General features: G+C 47.1%; 2 protein-coding genes across 18 annotated transcripts in view; one reads left to right on the forward strand and one right to left on the reverse strand.

The window, feature by feature from the left end:
- Positions 1-15,436, forward strand: part of LOC138749945 (kelch-like protein 25) — a 53,934-nt gene that overhangs the window by 1,744 nt on the left and 36,754 nt on the right. For 5 of the 14 annotated variants that reach the window (XR_011348964.1, XR_011348963.1, XR_011348959.1 and 2 more), the window contains exon 1: positions 13,692-14,198. The exons of 1 other annotated variant lie outside the window; for it this stretch is intronic. The gene's annotated coding sequence lies outside the window, so the exon portion shown is untranslated. Of the gene's footprint in view, positions 1-434; positions 560-3,535; positions 3,840-4,013; positions 5,403-9,751; positions 10,202-13,691; positions 14,199-15,117; positions 15,232-15,436 lie in introns of those variants that run through there. 8 more of the 14 variants (XR_011348962.1, XR_011348961.1, XR_011348967.1 and 5 more) reach the window with 7 other exon arrangements.
- LOC138749946 (apoptosis-enhancing nuclease-like) lies at positions 15-9,401 on the reverse strand. 4 transcript variants are annotated; one of them, XM_069912038.1, is made up of 4 exons: positions 9,305-9,401; positions 6,726-7,493; positions 5,495-5,695; positions 15-521 (listed from the first exon to the last, which is right to left on the reverse strand). In XM_069912038.1, exons 2-4 carry the CDS (start codon positions 7,452-7,454, stop codon positions 222-224), a joined length of 1,230 nt encoding a protein of 409 aa, XP_069768139.1. In that variant the 5' UTR covers positions 7,455-7,493; positions 9,305-9,401; the 3' UTR covers positions 15-221. The 4 variants fall into 4 exon arrangements, with proteins under 4 accessions (XP_069768139.1, XP_069768140.1, XP_069768142.1 ...); XM_069912039.1 differs by lacking the exon at positions 9,305-9,401 and adding an exon at positions 9,116-9,297; XM_069912041.1 differs by lacking the exon at positions 9,305-9,401 and adding an exon at positions 7,725-7,853.

Below are 15,436 nucleotides of genomic sequence, written 5' to 3' on the forward strand. Positions count from 1 at the left end.
GTGAGAGAAGTAGCTCCGGTGAAAGCATAAAGTCTTTTACTAGTGATCGGTAACCAGAGGACATAGGTTTAAAACAAGGGGAGAGAAATTTAACAGGAATTGGAGGAGTAACTCCCCCATCCCACAGAGGGTGGTATGGAATGGGCTGCCAAAGGAGGTAGTTGAGGCATGTACTATTGCAATATTTCAGAACAAGTTGAAAAGACATGGATATAATGGGCTTAGAGTGATGTGGGCCAAACACAGGCAGTCGGGACAAGTGTGGGTAGGGTAATTTGGTCAATGTTGGCACCTTGGATTGAAGGGCCTGTTCCCACACTATACAATTCTTCCTGTAGTTCAGCAGGCCAATACTGGTCATCCATGTAGTGACTGATTTCAGAGCTTGCATCAGATGTTGTGTGATCGTGTTTTGTCAACAACTTTTTGTGCAGTTTCTGCTCCCACCGAGCCTCCACTAGTCGGTACAATTGCATCGAGGTGTAGGCATCTTCAACAGAACAGTGGCCATCCCAGCCAACCTGTCACAAGAGAAAACAAGAGCAAATCAGGAGGGAAGGTGGGTAACTTCCCTGACCATTGCAACAACCCTGACCAAATTATTCACTCTGAAGAGGACAGGGGTTGGAGTTCCATGGTTGCAAGCCAGCCCTAATGTTGGGAGCAGGAATGTTCCTGTATGGGATTGACTGAATATTAGATCCCTATCTGTAGGGACATCAGTAACAATGCAGCTACTGAGGGCTGTTTGAGGTGATAATTAGCCTAAATCCCTCTTACTCTCAAGTAAAGACATTAGGGCAATACTTCAGGAAGCACGAGGGACATCCAAGTGTTTAGGTCAACATTTATCCTTCAATGAGTGATTGTTGTTAACACTGTATGATCTTGCTGGATGCCATATTTGCAACATTACAAGAGTAACTGTACTTCATGGTTATAAAACACTTGGGAGAGAAACACAAAAGTCTGCAGACGCTGTGATTCTAACGAAAAATCAAATGCTGGAGGAACTCAACAGGTCCTGCAGCATCCACAGGAGGTAAAGATAGAACAAAGTTTTGGCCCAGAATCCTTCTGTAGGTACAAAAAGCAGGGCAGCGCCTGAATTAAAAGGCTGCGAGAGAAGTACAAACCAACAGACAAAAGGTGTTAATTGGATATAATAAGGAAGACAGGTGAGAATCAATTGGGAGAGGCAGGGTATTTTTGGCACTGAAGGGAGACAGAAGGAAAAGGCAAGCAATAGGGAAAGATTGGGGGTCTAATGGAAACTGGAGAAAAGTATTTGGGTCAACTAAAATGCATAATTGCTACTTTGGAGAAGACCAATCAACTTGGCATAAGTTGATATCTAACTTGGCCCCAAGTTTATCCCTGGATTGTGGCTGGGATTCTGATATATCAAAATTGTTCAAACTGGGCTTGCTCAATAACCGATATTTACACGTCAACTGGCATTTTAATTGCCAGAGATTATAGACTCAGCTGTACCAGGGCTAGCTGTTAAACTAGTTTTGTATAGGCTTGATCAGCAAGTGAAACTCAGCCAATTCAGCATCCACCTGTTGTCAGGCCAAATCCTGCATAGGTGATGAAGATTACAATTGTTTTGTGCAAGCTGCATCTCAGCCAAGTTTCTGTTGAAATCTGGAAACAGCTTCCTGCATGAAGAAGGAAATAGCCTTAATCTTAATGGTTTATTGGGCTGTTTACCTGAATGATTGTGATAGGATGGTTACAATGCAGCCTCTGGTACTCTCCTCGCCTGGCTAACATTGAATGCACTGTCACAAATGAGCCAACCAGATCTGAGCCCACCTTCGAATTGTATAATCTCATGCAGAGTTGATGTACACACTGATAGTGTTCTTTCAAATGGTGAAGGCTTTAATTTGAGGCACTGTTCACTTGGTAATGATGCATAACCTTAAACAACCTTCAACTAACAACACTCTCAATGGAGTAGCAGGTTAATGTGACTGTGGATAACGAGGATAGCCTCTTCATCAGAATAAGGTTGATCAATGGCAGATTGCACTACCAAACTGAGCAAATTGGAGGAACGCCACCTTGTACTCCTTCTGGACACTCTCCAACCAGAAAGCATAAACATAAACTTCTCTAGTTTAGTTTAAACCCTTCTAAGTCCGTCTCTTTCCTTATCCCGTCTCCTTTTCTCCAGCTCCCCACCCCCTCCCTTCATTTTCCATTCAAAAGTCTACCCTCTTCCACCCCTCCATCCCTTCAACTTTTTTTTCTCTTCGACCCATCCATGATCTCTTACTCGTTTGCCTCCAATCCTCCCCCCCCTCCTCTCCTGCATCTTGCTATTCAGGTACCTGCCTGCTTTTTGTTGATGTTTTGACAAAGGGATCAGGATCAAAATGTTAGCTACTCTTTACTTCCTATAGATGCTGCGCAACCTGTTGAGTTTCTCCAGTACTTTTGTGTATTGCAGATCCTGATAAGTGCAGATTGTGAGGTTAAATAAGTATGGATCATACCCAATGAATGAATGGTAGCGCCCCAGGGGATTTATAGGAACAGAGATTTTTGTATATATCCAAAGTTTGTTGAAAATAGCAGTACAATTGGAAACTGTGGTAAAGGCAGCATACAAGAAGCTAGCATAAATTAGAATGCAAGAGCAGGGACCTTGGTTAGCTTTATATATTATTAGTGAGGCCACATCTGTAACATTGTGGTCCATTTTATTCACCACACCAAAGGATGCTAAAGCTCTGGAGCAGGTAGAGACGATATTGAGCAAGATATTACCTGGGATGTAGTGTCTTAATTACAAGGAAAAACAGGAAAGACTGGCCCAGTTCTCCCGAGGGCAGAGAAGAATGAAAGGATACAAAATTATGAGGGGCACGGAGGGACAATAATAAACAACCCCACACCAGAGGGGTAAATAACCATGGGATGAGCCAAAGAGTAGGTTTTGAAGAAATGCAGGATTTTTTTCACCCAAGGATTGTTGGAGAGTCGAATGATCTAAGACTGAGGTGGAGGCAGACACACATTTTTCAATCATTTAGTCAAGCACTTCAACCACCTTGGTAAAGGCAACAGGAACCAAGTGCTGGTAAATGGGATTAATACAAATGGGTATTCGACAGTCAGCATGGACAATGCACTAAATATAAATCAGTACAACAGAGGCCCACAATATCTGCACTGAACACGATGCCACATTAAAACAATCTCTGCTGCTTTCACATGATAAATATCAAACTAAAGAGTGTGCTTTCATGCTGTAGAACTTTATAACTAAAATAAGTGCTCTGGTTTCCTCCCACCCTCCAAAATCATTCTAGGCTTGTAGCTTGATTGGTGTATCTGGGCGGTACAGGCTCATGGGCCGGAAGAGCCTATTAGTGTTGTATCGGTAAATTTAAATAATAAATATTTTAAATTTAAAAATTCAATTAACAATGAAACAAAGCGTGCACACCCCAGAAATTAAAAGCAGTCCAATATATAATTCTGCAATAATGTGCCTTAAAATGTGTTCTCTTATTCCTAGGCAAACTAAAAGGCATGGGTATGGAAGAATTTTCTAATGGATGGGGTATCCCCTCAATAGGATGGCAAAGGCAGCCCAGCTATATACCAATCATCATCAAAAAAACACAGCAAACGCTGGAGGAACTCAGCCGGTCTCCCAGCATCCATAGGAAGTAAAGATATATTACTGATGTTTATGGCCTGGGTCCTTTTTCAAGTTACAAGCAAAAAGAGCCTCAATAAGACAGAGAAAGGTGGAAGACTGGGAGGGGAGGAATCTAGACCAACAAACACAAAGTGTTAATTGAATATGACGAGGAAAGGTAAGAATTGATTTTGAGTGTGAAAGAGGAAGAGAGAGGGAGACAGAACGAGAGGAAAGGAGGCAGGGGCACATATTGGGGTGGAGGGGGGGGTCACGGTTTTAATGGATACTGAGAAAGTAGTTGTTAAGGGAGCCCAGACGGAAGATGAAATGCTGTTCCTCTAATTTGCAGGTGGTCTCAGTCCGGCAGTGCTCAAACCCATGGACAGACATGTCAGCAAGGGAATTGGAAGGGGTGGCCACTGGGAGATCCACGATATCGCGACAGACTAAGCTGAGGTTCAATCTCCCAGTGTCTCCCATGTACAGAACACAACAAGAGCACTGGATGAACCTACAGATTCACAAATGAAATGTTGCTTCAAATGTGGCCCCAAATAGTGGTGAGGAAGTGTGGGTGTAAGTGGTCACAGGGGTAGGTACCAAGGGGATGATTGGTCCAATGGTGTAATCACAGAGGAGGATGTGTTGGACATAGATGCTGGTGGGGTGGGAAGTGAGTTCAAGTGAATCCTGTCCTTGATGCTGTGGGCCAGGGCAGATGTGTGGGTAATGGAAGATATGCGGGCAAGGGCTAAGTGGACGATGATAAAGGGAAAGCTACGTTGTTTGGAGGAGGAGGCCATCTCTGATGATTTGACGTGGAAATCCTCGTCCTGGTAACAGATCGATGGAGACAGAAAAATTGAGAGGAAAGAATGAAATCCTTACAGCAGCGTTTCTCAAACACGGTAGGGAGTGCGGGGGAAGCCCAGGCTGCATCAGGGAGTGAGGGAGGCAATGATAGCCAAGCATGTGGTGGGGATCGAGGGGCACCGGAGTGTAGCCTGGGCCTGTGCGGGGCAAAGTCAGGGGGCCTTACTAAAGCACAGCCTAGGGCCCAGGTGGTAGTTAATTGTGACTGAGTTCATTTGCTTTCTTACAATGCATGTGTATACACTAGGACTTTTAAACTGTAATTGGGGTTCCGCAATTTCCAAGTACTCCCCAAAAGGGTTCTGTGAGCTAAAGAGTTTGGGAAGCCCTGCCTTACAAACACAAAGTGTTAATTGAATACGACGAGGAAAGGTAAGAATTGATTTTGAGTACAGGGTGTGAAGAGGTGTAGTCAAGGTAGCTGTGTGAGTTTGTGGGTTTGTAGAAGATATCTGTCAAGAGTCTGTCTCCCAAAATGGAGACAGAAAGATTGAGGAAAGGGAGAGTTTTGCTTGAGGCGGACTGAGTGAATCTCAACTCATCATCAAGAAGCCTGGATAGGGACCGGTACTTAAGTTCTGCTGTGATCACCCCCCCTGCCCCTCATCAATTCTCACCTTTCCTCTCCCCTAACATCCTGGTCATATCCAATTAAGACATTTTATCTGTTGGGTTGCACTCCTCCTCTGGTCCTTTCTTTTTTTCCTTCCTAGCCTTTTAATTCAGGTGCCTGCCTGCTTTTTACTTAAACCTTGAAGAAGGGTTCAAGCCCAAAACTATATAACCTCAAGCCTTGGTAATATACCTTTACCTCCTATGGACACCGTGAGACCCGCAGAGTTCCTCCAGCATCTCCTGTGTTTTCATTTCAGTTCTGCTGCCCCCAGCAGGCCAGGATGCAGTCCTGCAGCATGAACTTTAAGCCTTGTAACAAGGGAAAAACCTGTTGCCGCTCACCTGTATGGATTTGTTCAGAAGCTGCTTTGCAAGGCTCTTCAGAGACACAGACCCTCTTACTGGAAATCCAGCCACCTTCTTCAAGAGTGGCATCTTACTTGTATCTCTCCTTAGTGATCTCGGATGAAAATACTTCAGAACTTTAAAGTCATTGTGCAATGCGTGGCCAACGACAACTTTGCCCTTTAGAATCTTCATAATCTGAGAGAACACAGAAATTAAAAATATTACCACTGCAGTCAATATTCACTCTCAGATTTATCTTCCCATTTAACATCACACTCCTTAACCTCTGCTGTTCCTGCATCAATAATCCTGATAATCCTTGAGGTTAGGTGAGATACAAACCAGAGCACATAGGTTCAAGATGAAAGGGGAAAAGGTTGAGGAGGAACATTAGCAGGGACTTCTTCATACAGAGAGTGGTGGGGGTGTGGAACAAGCTGCCATCTGAAGTGGTGAGTGCAGGATGGAGGGGTATGGAGGACTTATAGACTGGATGCAGGTCAGTGGGATGAGGCAGAATTATAGTTTTGCACAGACTATCAAGGCCCAAGGGCCTGTTTTTTGTGCTGTAATCTATGGTTCTAATCATTTCATGTAGGTTGGTTAATTTAATTTTCAATAGCAGTTTGTTGGCAAAGAACCAACTTCCACAAACTCTTGTTGCAGGCTTCAGCATAGCAGCAGGTAAGCTTCGTCTGCTGATCAAGTTGGAAAAAGTAGATAGATCAACTATCCTAAACCTATGGCCCCTCATCTGGAACAGCTCTGCCTTCTCCCCCTACCACTTCTCAGCTTCTCACTCTTCTACCCTCTTACCTGTATTCACCGATTACTTCTTGCACTGTTCCGCCTCCCCCCCCACACCACATTTTACAGGCGCCCAATTTTCAGCACTTTTGATGAGGGTCTCAGTGCCGAAACAGAAATTAACAGCACAGTACAGACCCTTCAGCTCAGTGTTGTGCTGGCCCAATAATCTACAACTGCCTAAAACCCTCCATTTTTCTCAGTTCCATATACCTAACTAATCATCTCTCAAAAGATCGAATTGTACATGCCTCCATTAACATTGCTGGCAGCACATTCTTTCCAGTCATTTCTAGAATTAACCAAGTGAACTTTCTCCACATCGACTCCAAGCCTGCACATTTGTTTTCTCAAGGAAGAAGTCCTGGATGACACACAGTACCCCAGTATATAGAAGGCCATTCTCTGTGCAACTCACCTCCCTCTGTGCAACATCAAACTCGATTGCACCTGTCATGTGGTGCTTGCGGATGCCGCTCCATCTTGTCCGGTAGTCAGTGATGGGACCCGACGGTTTCACGTACTTATCATAGATGACAACTCCATGGTAGTTTACGATGCTGCATCTGGCCACCTCACCGAGGCATCCACGAGGGCCTGTGCCCACCATCTCGCAGTCGATCGCCACGCACTTGGTGGCACTACTGCTGAAGCCTCCCAACTGCCTCCTGCGAAAAATCGGAGCACTCAGCCAGCTGCCAGGACTCTCGGGAGGGTGTGGGATTGCCAGGTGATCTCTCTTGCTGGATGCAGGGAGTGTGGGTTTGGTGGATTCAGTTCTGGGCAGGGTTTGCAAGGCAGTGGGAAAAATGGTGCAATTACCATTCATGCCGGAAACACTTGGCTCTTCGGTGACTTCCTGCTGAACATTGCTGCTGCCACCCAAGCACACAGGATGGTCTCCTGGGCCCTCCATCTCTTTGACACGACACCTCCTCAGCAGGCCCTTTCTTTCCAGGAACGCCTTCCTTTCCAAAAAGCGCTGGTACCTCTTGCTCAATTTCTTCTTGCGCCTGACAGTCCAGCAGTCGGAGCGCTGCCTGAGAGAACGGGCTGTACCAGAGATCCCATGGAGCAATTGTCTGTAAGCCAAGCCTTCAGAAACAGTGCTAGCCAGGCCACCCACTGTGCCAGCCTCCCCTGGCATCTTTCATTTACAGCCCAAACTCAATGGAAACTTTTGAACCTAGATGGAAGAACAAAGGTCATGTAATTAAAGGGGAAAGACAACCATAAAATGCCAATTCCCAGCACAAAATAGGAAGTTAATCACCTAGAGAGATCTTGATCTCAAATATGGCCAACAAATCTATCCACAATTTGGAATTTTCAATTAATTTGTTCTTCTTGTTTTTCTGGATTCATATGCTTAACAGTAAAGGTTAACAATTTTTACTGTCAAATCCATCTACTATACCTGTTGAGGGTTCCAAGAATATGGCAGCTCTGGTTCAGTTGAAAAAAATTCTTGAGACAAAGTTACACCAAACATGAAAAAAATCCCACCGCTACCTCTTCCAGAGCAGAAAAATAACTGATAACTGCCCCTGAATTAATACTAGCAATAAAAAGTCAATTATACCTCAAGCAAAAACTGTAGACAATCAAAAGTTAAAATTATTACACTGGAGAGGGAGGGAACTGAAGTGTTTTGCCAGGACATTGACTGGGAATCAAAGATGGTTTGCTCGAGTTACGAGGAGGGACTGGAAAGGTTAAGAGATGGTTTCTCCTGGACAGAAAAGGCTGGGGAGGGTGGGGGGGGGGGGGAACCTGATAAAGGAAAACAAAATTATGAGGGCATAGATATGATAATGAGTTTGTCGTACACAAAAAGTACAATGTACATATGCACTAAAATTCTTACTTGCTCCAGCTACACAAGTACGTGGTAACACTACAATAGTATACTTTAAATCAGCCATTCTTAATGGGGGTCTTATAGCCCCCCCTGGGGGCACAGTACATATAAGCAAAAGCCTTGTTTTCACTTCCCACAACATAATTTTTTTCTCTTTTTCATGTGGTTGGTAGAAGTACAGAAGAAACCAAAACTTGCCTGCTACACAGGGAAAGGGATTCTATAAACTTTGAGCTGAGTTGAAGGGGGACCATAGTGGAAAAAAAAAAGTTGAGAATGGCTGGATTAAAGTAACACATGGAAAGAGATGATAAATACAGTATAAAAAATATAGGAGTATCTAGAGGTCAAAGCTTTATGCCAAGAGTAAAAAAAATTAGAAAGGCTCAGGTGGTGGATGAAATTTGAAACTGAGTGAATGAATGAGGAGGTACAGACCCTCATTGTACTTCAAAAATATTGAGATGAGTAGATGAAACATACCAAATGGTGGTAATTGTTACCCCATTCTTCCCCTCCCCCCCTCTTTCCCACTCCCTCTACTCCCCCTTACCTTTCCCCTACCCTCCTCTCTACATCTCCACCTAACCCTTTTCTTCTCCCCATCCCCTTACATACCCACCCCTCCATCTCTCCCCCTCCCCCTTCTCCCCCATTACCCCTTCTCCTTCCCCATTCCCCCCTCCTCCTCCCCCCATTCCCCCCCCCTCCTCCCCCCATTCCCCCCCTCCTCCCCCCATTCCCCCCCCATTCCCCCCCCTCCTCCCCCCATTCCCCCCCCTCCTCCCCCCATTCCCCCCCCTCCTCCCCCCATTCCCCCCCTCCTCTTCCCCCCCATCCCCCCCTCCTCCTCTTCCCCCCCTCCTCTTCCCCCCATTTCCCCCCCCTCCTCCTCTTCCCCCCCATCCCCCCCTCCTCCTCTCCCCCATTCCCCCCTCCTTCTTTACCCCCTCATCCATCCAGACTCCGAACCGTGCCGGCCTATGTACCGGCTCCCTCCGACCTTCCCCAGCATCGGCGGCCTGCGTCGGGCCCCGGGGTAAGTGGGAGGAGGCCGGCCTAGTGCTCAGGGGGTGCCTGTCAGTCAGAGGGGCCGAAGACTCCGGCCGTGCGCCCCGAAAGCGCCATCAGCTCACCTCGCTCCGTCCGCTCTGCGGGCGCCACGTGCCACCCTTCCTTCATCACACGGTCCCGCCTCCCGCTTTACCCCATTGGTTGAAATGCTACTAGCCTTTCACTTGATTCGACACTCTCCCCAACGTCATAATCGTCCCATTGACGGAGCGGACTTCTCACCTCCAATTGCGCCCCTTAGCCTCCGGAGGTCAAACGTACAGCTGAGCGCGATGCCGGGCGAGACGGCCGCCAGCGCCACCAAGTGCCTGGAGGTCAGAGCTCCCACTTGCAAGGAGGAGAACTGAGTTTTCCTGGTGAGGCCAATATAGAAATGGCAGACCTTTCAGTAAATGGGGATGGAGAAGCCAGATGGCTGGTTTGGGAAGAGGTCTGCGCCTTCTGCCATTTAAGCTGGACTTGATGCACGGAGTAAATGTTCCTTCTCTTTATAAATGTTTAAAATGCAGACGTACAGCACGGTCGCAGGCCATTTCAGGCCCATGCCACCACCTAGTTACACTCAATTGGCCTACCCTTTTGAAGAGTGAGAGGAAACGCACGCAGACAGAACGGACAAACTCCTGAGAGTCAGTGCTGGATTCGAACCTGGGGAGCTGGCTCTGTGCGAACTTGCGGCACCTAATAATAATGAGTTTATTCTCATGTAATGTACATATGCATCAACGGTATTACTTGCTGTAACTGAACAGAAATAGGTCAAAACAAACAACTAAATAAAAAGCTGGAGGAACTCAGCAGGTCACACAGCGGTGTGAGTAACATAAGCAACGTTTCAGGCCTGAGCCCTTCGTCAAGGTATGAACAATAAGCAGGCAGTCAATGCTCTACTCAACTTTCCATCTTTCCCTATCCTGCTGTAGTGAATAAAGTGTGGCTGGAGGTCCACAGAGAGCCAATATTTTAGTTTGGAACTGTTTGTCAATATTCTGGGAAAAGGACACTGATCGGCTGCATCACAGCCTGGTCTGGAAATGTGAGTGCCCATCCTGGTCACTGCCCCATTCATTGGACGCGCGCTGCCTCAAGAAAGAAGCCAATGTTATAAAGGATCCCCATCACACTGGCCATGCTCTCTTCTCACTGCCACTTTCAGGTAAGAGGTACAAATGCCTGGTCCAGTCCTCTAGGTTTAAGAACAGCTTTTTTTCCCCAACACATCTGACTCTTGAACCTCCCTGGACTCCCCTAACCAGAACAATATTCCAGGAGCAAAGATATGTCTGTACTTCTCAAGTCAAGTCAAGCTTATTGTCATCCAATTGTACAAGTACAACCCAACAAAACATTCAGACACTCAACAAGACATACACACATACAGAGAAACAAAACATACGCAGGACACGTATTTATACATACAAATATTGTGTATATTGTGTATTCCTCTGGTCGTTCAGCTTTCTCACTGCCCGTGGGAAGAAGGTGTTCCTCATCCTGGTGGTGCTGGCTCTGATCCTCCTGGATCTATTCTCCGACGGGAGCAGCAGCTGAAAGATGCCATGTGCGGAGTGAAAGGGAAATAAATGCAGGAAACTTATTCTCCCAAGCTTTTGTATTGTGAAAGTTCTCTGTTCAAACTTGCCAGAGGCTGCAGACATTTAAGCTTGGTTTTAAGAACATGTGTCATTTATGCTCGAAGCTCATCAATCTTTGTCAGCTTTGATGCTTGGTTTTTTAGTAAAGACATTCACTAAAAAGTTCAATTAAATTCTAGGAGAATAAATCCAGGTATGGGTCTTGCACACTGCACCCTTTGGCCCTGAGGCAGGAATGCAAGCAAAGGATGGATCATATAGGTGCTTGCCCACTATTCTTCTGAAGCTTCAGTGTCCCATGAGAACACAGCTGTTTTTATAACAACATTTTAATAATTTACTGTGTGGCTCTACAGTACAGCCCCCACCTGCCAGGCTTAAGTAGATAATTCAGAAATTTATAAAATATGAAAATAGAAATTTCTACAGGCACATGGGGGTGGGGGTGGGGGGGAAGTGTGCTGACCGGCTGCATCATGGTCTCTTCTTCTTTGGCTTGGCTTCGCGGACGAAGATTTATGGAGGGGTTAAAAAGTCCATGTCAGCTGCAGGCTCGTTTGTGGCTGACAAGTCCGATGCAGGACAGGCAGACACGGTTGCAGCGGCTGCAGGGGAAAATTGGTTGGTTGGGGTTGGGTGTTGGGTTTTTCCTCCTTTGCCTTTTGTCAGTGAGGTGGGCTCTGCGGTCTTCTTCAAAGGAGGTTGCTGCCCGCCAAACTGTGAGGCGCCAAGATGCACGGTTTGAGGCGAGATCAGCCCACTGGCGGTGGTCAACGTGGCAGGCACCAAGAGATTTCTTTAGGCAGTCCTTGTACCTTTTCTTTGGTGCACCTCTGTCACGGTGGCCAGTGGAGAGCTAGCCATATAACACGATCTTGGGAAGGCGATGGTCCTCCATTCTGGAGACGTGACCCACCCAGCGCAGCTGGATCTTCAGTAGCGTGGACTCGATGCTGGTATGGCACCAATACCCCAGAGCATGAAGCCCTGCAAAAGGTAGAACACAGCCCAGGGCATCACAGGCAAAACCCTCCCCACTAAGGTGCTCAACAAAGTGATTTTCCAGTCTGCACCCAGTCTCTTCGATGTAGTGGAGACCACCTAGCTTAATCCCATCTTCTAGGATTAAATCCAGGGATCTGCAGATCATGGGAATTGAAGTGTACGTGCAAAAACTGTTTAGATTTCATGAGGATTTGTACCTTCCTTCACTACCTCTTCAAACAGTGAATTCCAGGAGTTCTAAGGTCCCAGCTCTGAATGAAAATTTGTTTCTTCATCGTCTCACTACTCCAATCCTTGTTCAGATTACTTTATCCTACCTATTTTCATATACCTTTCTCTTAATTCCTCCGCCTCCACTGCACCTAGTGCCCAGACGAGGCTTTCTATTCCAGAACATCAGAGATGTCCTTCTTCAGTAAACTTGGCTTTTCCTCCTCTGGTATCCATCTCACCCACATCTCCTCCTTTCCCTATACTCATCCCGTCCCGTCGCCCGACATAACAGAGATAGGGTTACCCTCATCATCCCCCACCCACCCACCAGCTTCCACATCCATCATATTATTCTCTGTCACCCCACAGATAGATCCACCACCAGATACATCTTCCCCTCTCTTCTCTGGATTAGTCTCTTCATCACTCCCTTATCCATTCTTCCCTTCCTACTAACCTCTCCCCCACCCCTAGCATGTCCTTGTGACCCCACCAAATGTGACACCTGCATCTACATTCCCCCTCCATCACCATTCAGTGCCCCAAACAGTTCTTTCAAGTGAGGGAACACTTCACCTGAAAATTTGTAGGGGTCTGGGGCTCCCGGGGTGGCCTCCTCTACATTAGGGAGACTGAACGCAGATTGGAAATCACCTCGTTGAGCATCTCTGCTCTGTCCTTTGCAACAGCAAGAACCTCCCAGTGGCCATCCTCTATAATTCCACATCCTGTTGCAGGAATATTGGTAAATGCCAATAAAAGCGATAGTTGTTAGTGAAGATGAAAAAGCAGGAGTTGTGAAGGTAATGGTCCATTTGGAGCGTGAAAGAGGATAGGACAAGAAGATGTGTCCAGTGGTGGGATCCCATTGAAGGCGGTGGAAGATGTAAACAATGTGAAGGCAGGTTAGATGGGGGGGGGGGGGGGTGGTGGAAGAGGGTTGGAGATCTCTTCCAGGAAACTCTATACTTGCTCTGTCCAATCTTAGAGAAAGTGCATGTGCATTTGAATTCCCATGGCCTGCAGAGCTCTGGATTTAATTCTGGAAGGTGGGATTAAACTGGCATGGATATACCATCAGAAACAGAGAGAGAGAGACAGAGAGAGAGAGATGGGGGAGAGCAAGAATGAGCATGAGAGAGAGAGGGAGTGAGCAGGAGAGGAAGAGATGTGTGTGAGAGAGAGGAAGAGATGGGAGAGAAAGATAGGATGGAAACAGGTCCTCCAGCCCATTGTGGTCCATACCAACATTAGTTTCATTCTTTCCTTATCTCCATCAACTGCCCGCAGATTCTACCATTCACCTTTCAACTGGGAGCAATTGATGGCGACTGCATGTCTAAGATGTGGGAGGAATCCGGAGCCCCCAGGTTTGAGGGGAAAGATTCACACAGGGTGGCAGGAAGCTGAAAGCAGCATCCAGGGGCGGGTACAACATTTAACAGACATTTGGATAGATTCATGCATCGGAAGGGTTTTGAGAGAACCGATGTTTCCATCGTGTTTCACTCTGGGGGCAGTCAAACCATCACAGAGGACAGGCTCGAACCTGTGCGTGCGGGGCTGAGCCCAGCGGTGCCAAGAACAGCAAATGGGGACATTTCCCATTTCTCTTCCTACAGGTTTCTCAGCAGATGAGCAGGTTTCTTTTGAGGTCACAGCAATGAAGGAAGTGCGAGGGCGAGATTAATTCAGCCAAGGTTTGAACTTGGCAAACAAAAGAGTGGCTGGCGGGACTCAGCAGGTCAGACAACGCCCTTCCCCACTCGAAACTTGGACCCCAAGGATGCTGCCTGACCTGTGGCCCCCACCCCCCAAAGCCATTCTCAGTCGGTTCAAGACTCCCGCATCTGCAACGCTGGCAAACTTGCCAATTGGGCGTGTTTTCCCTCCATGCCGCCAAACGCCCGCCCGCTCCAACCTCATTGGGCACCGCCCTCTACCCATCATTTCGTCCGCCTCGGCGGTTGGTCTAGCCTGCAGTCCATCACCAGCCAAGGGCCTCCTCCTCCTTTGTTGACAGCCGAACCCCGCCCTCCCGGCAGTTTCAGAGGGCCCCGGATTGTATCCAATGTCGGTTGCATTGGATGAGAACCCCGCTGTATCTCTCAGCCACTGCGGAACCTGCCCACCTCAACCAACCGTGAGTAGCCCCTAAAAAGCGAACAAAGCCACACATTTTAAGGCTGAAGTTCTTTTGTTTTAAAAAAATAAGTTGATTGCAATAAGATATTACCCGAGGCTTGCAAGAGTGAAACCTCTGCGGGCAACTACGCTGGATCACAGCGTTATCTATCTGTGGAGGAGTTGATTTGTGTGGATGCTTTTCAAATTAATCGTGCATATTGATCCGGTCACTGGAGTTAAGTGGCTCCCCCCCCCCCCCCCCACCCCACCCCCCCACAGAAGCAGCTATAAAAGACATGACAGTTCTTTGTTATACAACTGCTTCCCAGCGTATTCAGCACCCGGTTTAATGTTCTGCACGGGGTCTGGGGGCTTCACCTTTGGGCTCAGGGCTCTTGGGTGCTGGAATGCGGATGGAAGAAGAGAAATCATCCAGGGATTCCTGCTCCAGGTGGGGCTTTAGCTAGGAAGTGCTGCTTAGAGAGTGTTCGCACTCGAAGGAAAGCGGTGCCAGGCTGAAGGAGCTATGAAACAGCGTTTTCATATCTCACCGCGGAACCGTTTGATCTGATTCCCACCCGGTTAGTGCCAGCGGGTTCCAACAGCCGGAATTGGCTTCTTCAGTGTTGTGAACATTAAAGAAAATACTGGCTTCACTAAAAAAAAGATGCCCGTTTGAGAGAGGGATTAGCTCTGATTTTGAATTTGTGCAGAAAGTTGTCTTTTTTGGGGGGGTAGGTTGAGTTAAATGTTGCAAACGACGTACAGGGAGAGGGAGAGAGAGAGGGTTCATGGACTGTATGGTATTATCATGGGAATATAGTGTGCCATTCCAAGGAATTCTTGGTTGAGGTTTCCTGCTGGAAAACCTTTTCAAACACTTCCAAGTCTTTGGCTGAAACATTTCCCCCCTCATTTCTCACCTTCTCGTCCAGATTGTCGTGCCAGACCTCACAGACAACCCGGAGATTCTTTTTCCCGCGACCCTCCAATTCTTGGCTCTACTCTGAGCAATTAAATCTTCCCGGATTCCCTGCCTTGGCTCTCAAGTAAGTAACAGTCTGCACTCGCCGTGACTGAAGTCAAACCACGATGCTGGAGAAACTCAGCGGGCCTTTACGTGGCAAAGGTGTTTGGAGCTTAAGCCCTTCTTCAAGATATGGATGCCTTCCTGAAGGACTCAAGCCCTAAACGATGGTTCTTTGCTCTATAAAGGACACCGTTTGTCCCGCTGAGTTTCTCCAGCTTCGTGCT

The sequence above is a fragment of the Narcine bancroftii genome, chromosome 14 (genome assembly GCF_036971445.1).
Source record: "Narcine bancroftii isolate sNarBan1 chromosome 14, sNarBan1.hap1, whole genome shotgun sequence".
Classification (NCBI taxonomy): domain Eukaryota; kingdom Metazoa; phylum Chordata; class Chondrichthyes; order Torpediniformes; family Narcinidae; genus Narcine; species Narcine bancroftii.

What these genes read in the sequence shown, in the direction of transcription:
- LOC138749946 (XM_069912038.1), bottom strand. Translation starts at nt 7,454, where the DNA reads ATGCCAGGGGAGGCTGGCACAGTGGGTGGCCTGGCTAGCACTGTTTCT. An exon ending in TTGATGTTGCACAGAGGGAG is followed by an intron (nt 5,696 to 6,725) that starts GTGAGTTGCACA and finishes GTGTTCTCTCAG; the next exon opens with ATTATGAAGATTCTAAAGGG. An exon ending in TTCTGAACAAATCCATACAG is followed by an intron (nt 522 to 5,494) that starts GTGAGCGGCAAC and finishes CTCTTGTGACAG; the next exon opens with GTTGGCTGGGATGGCCACTG.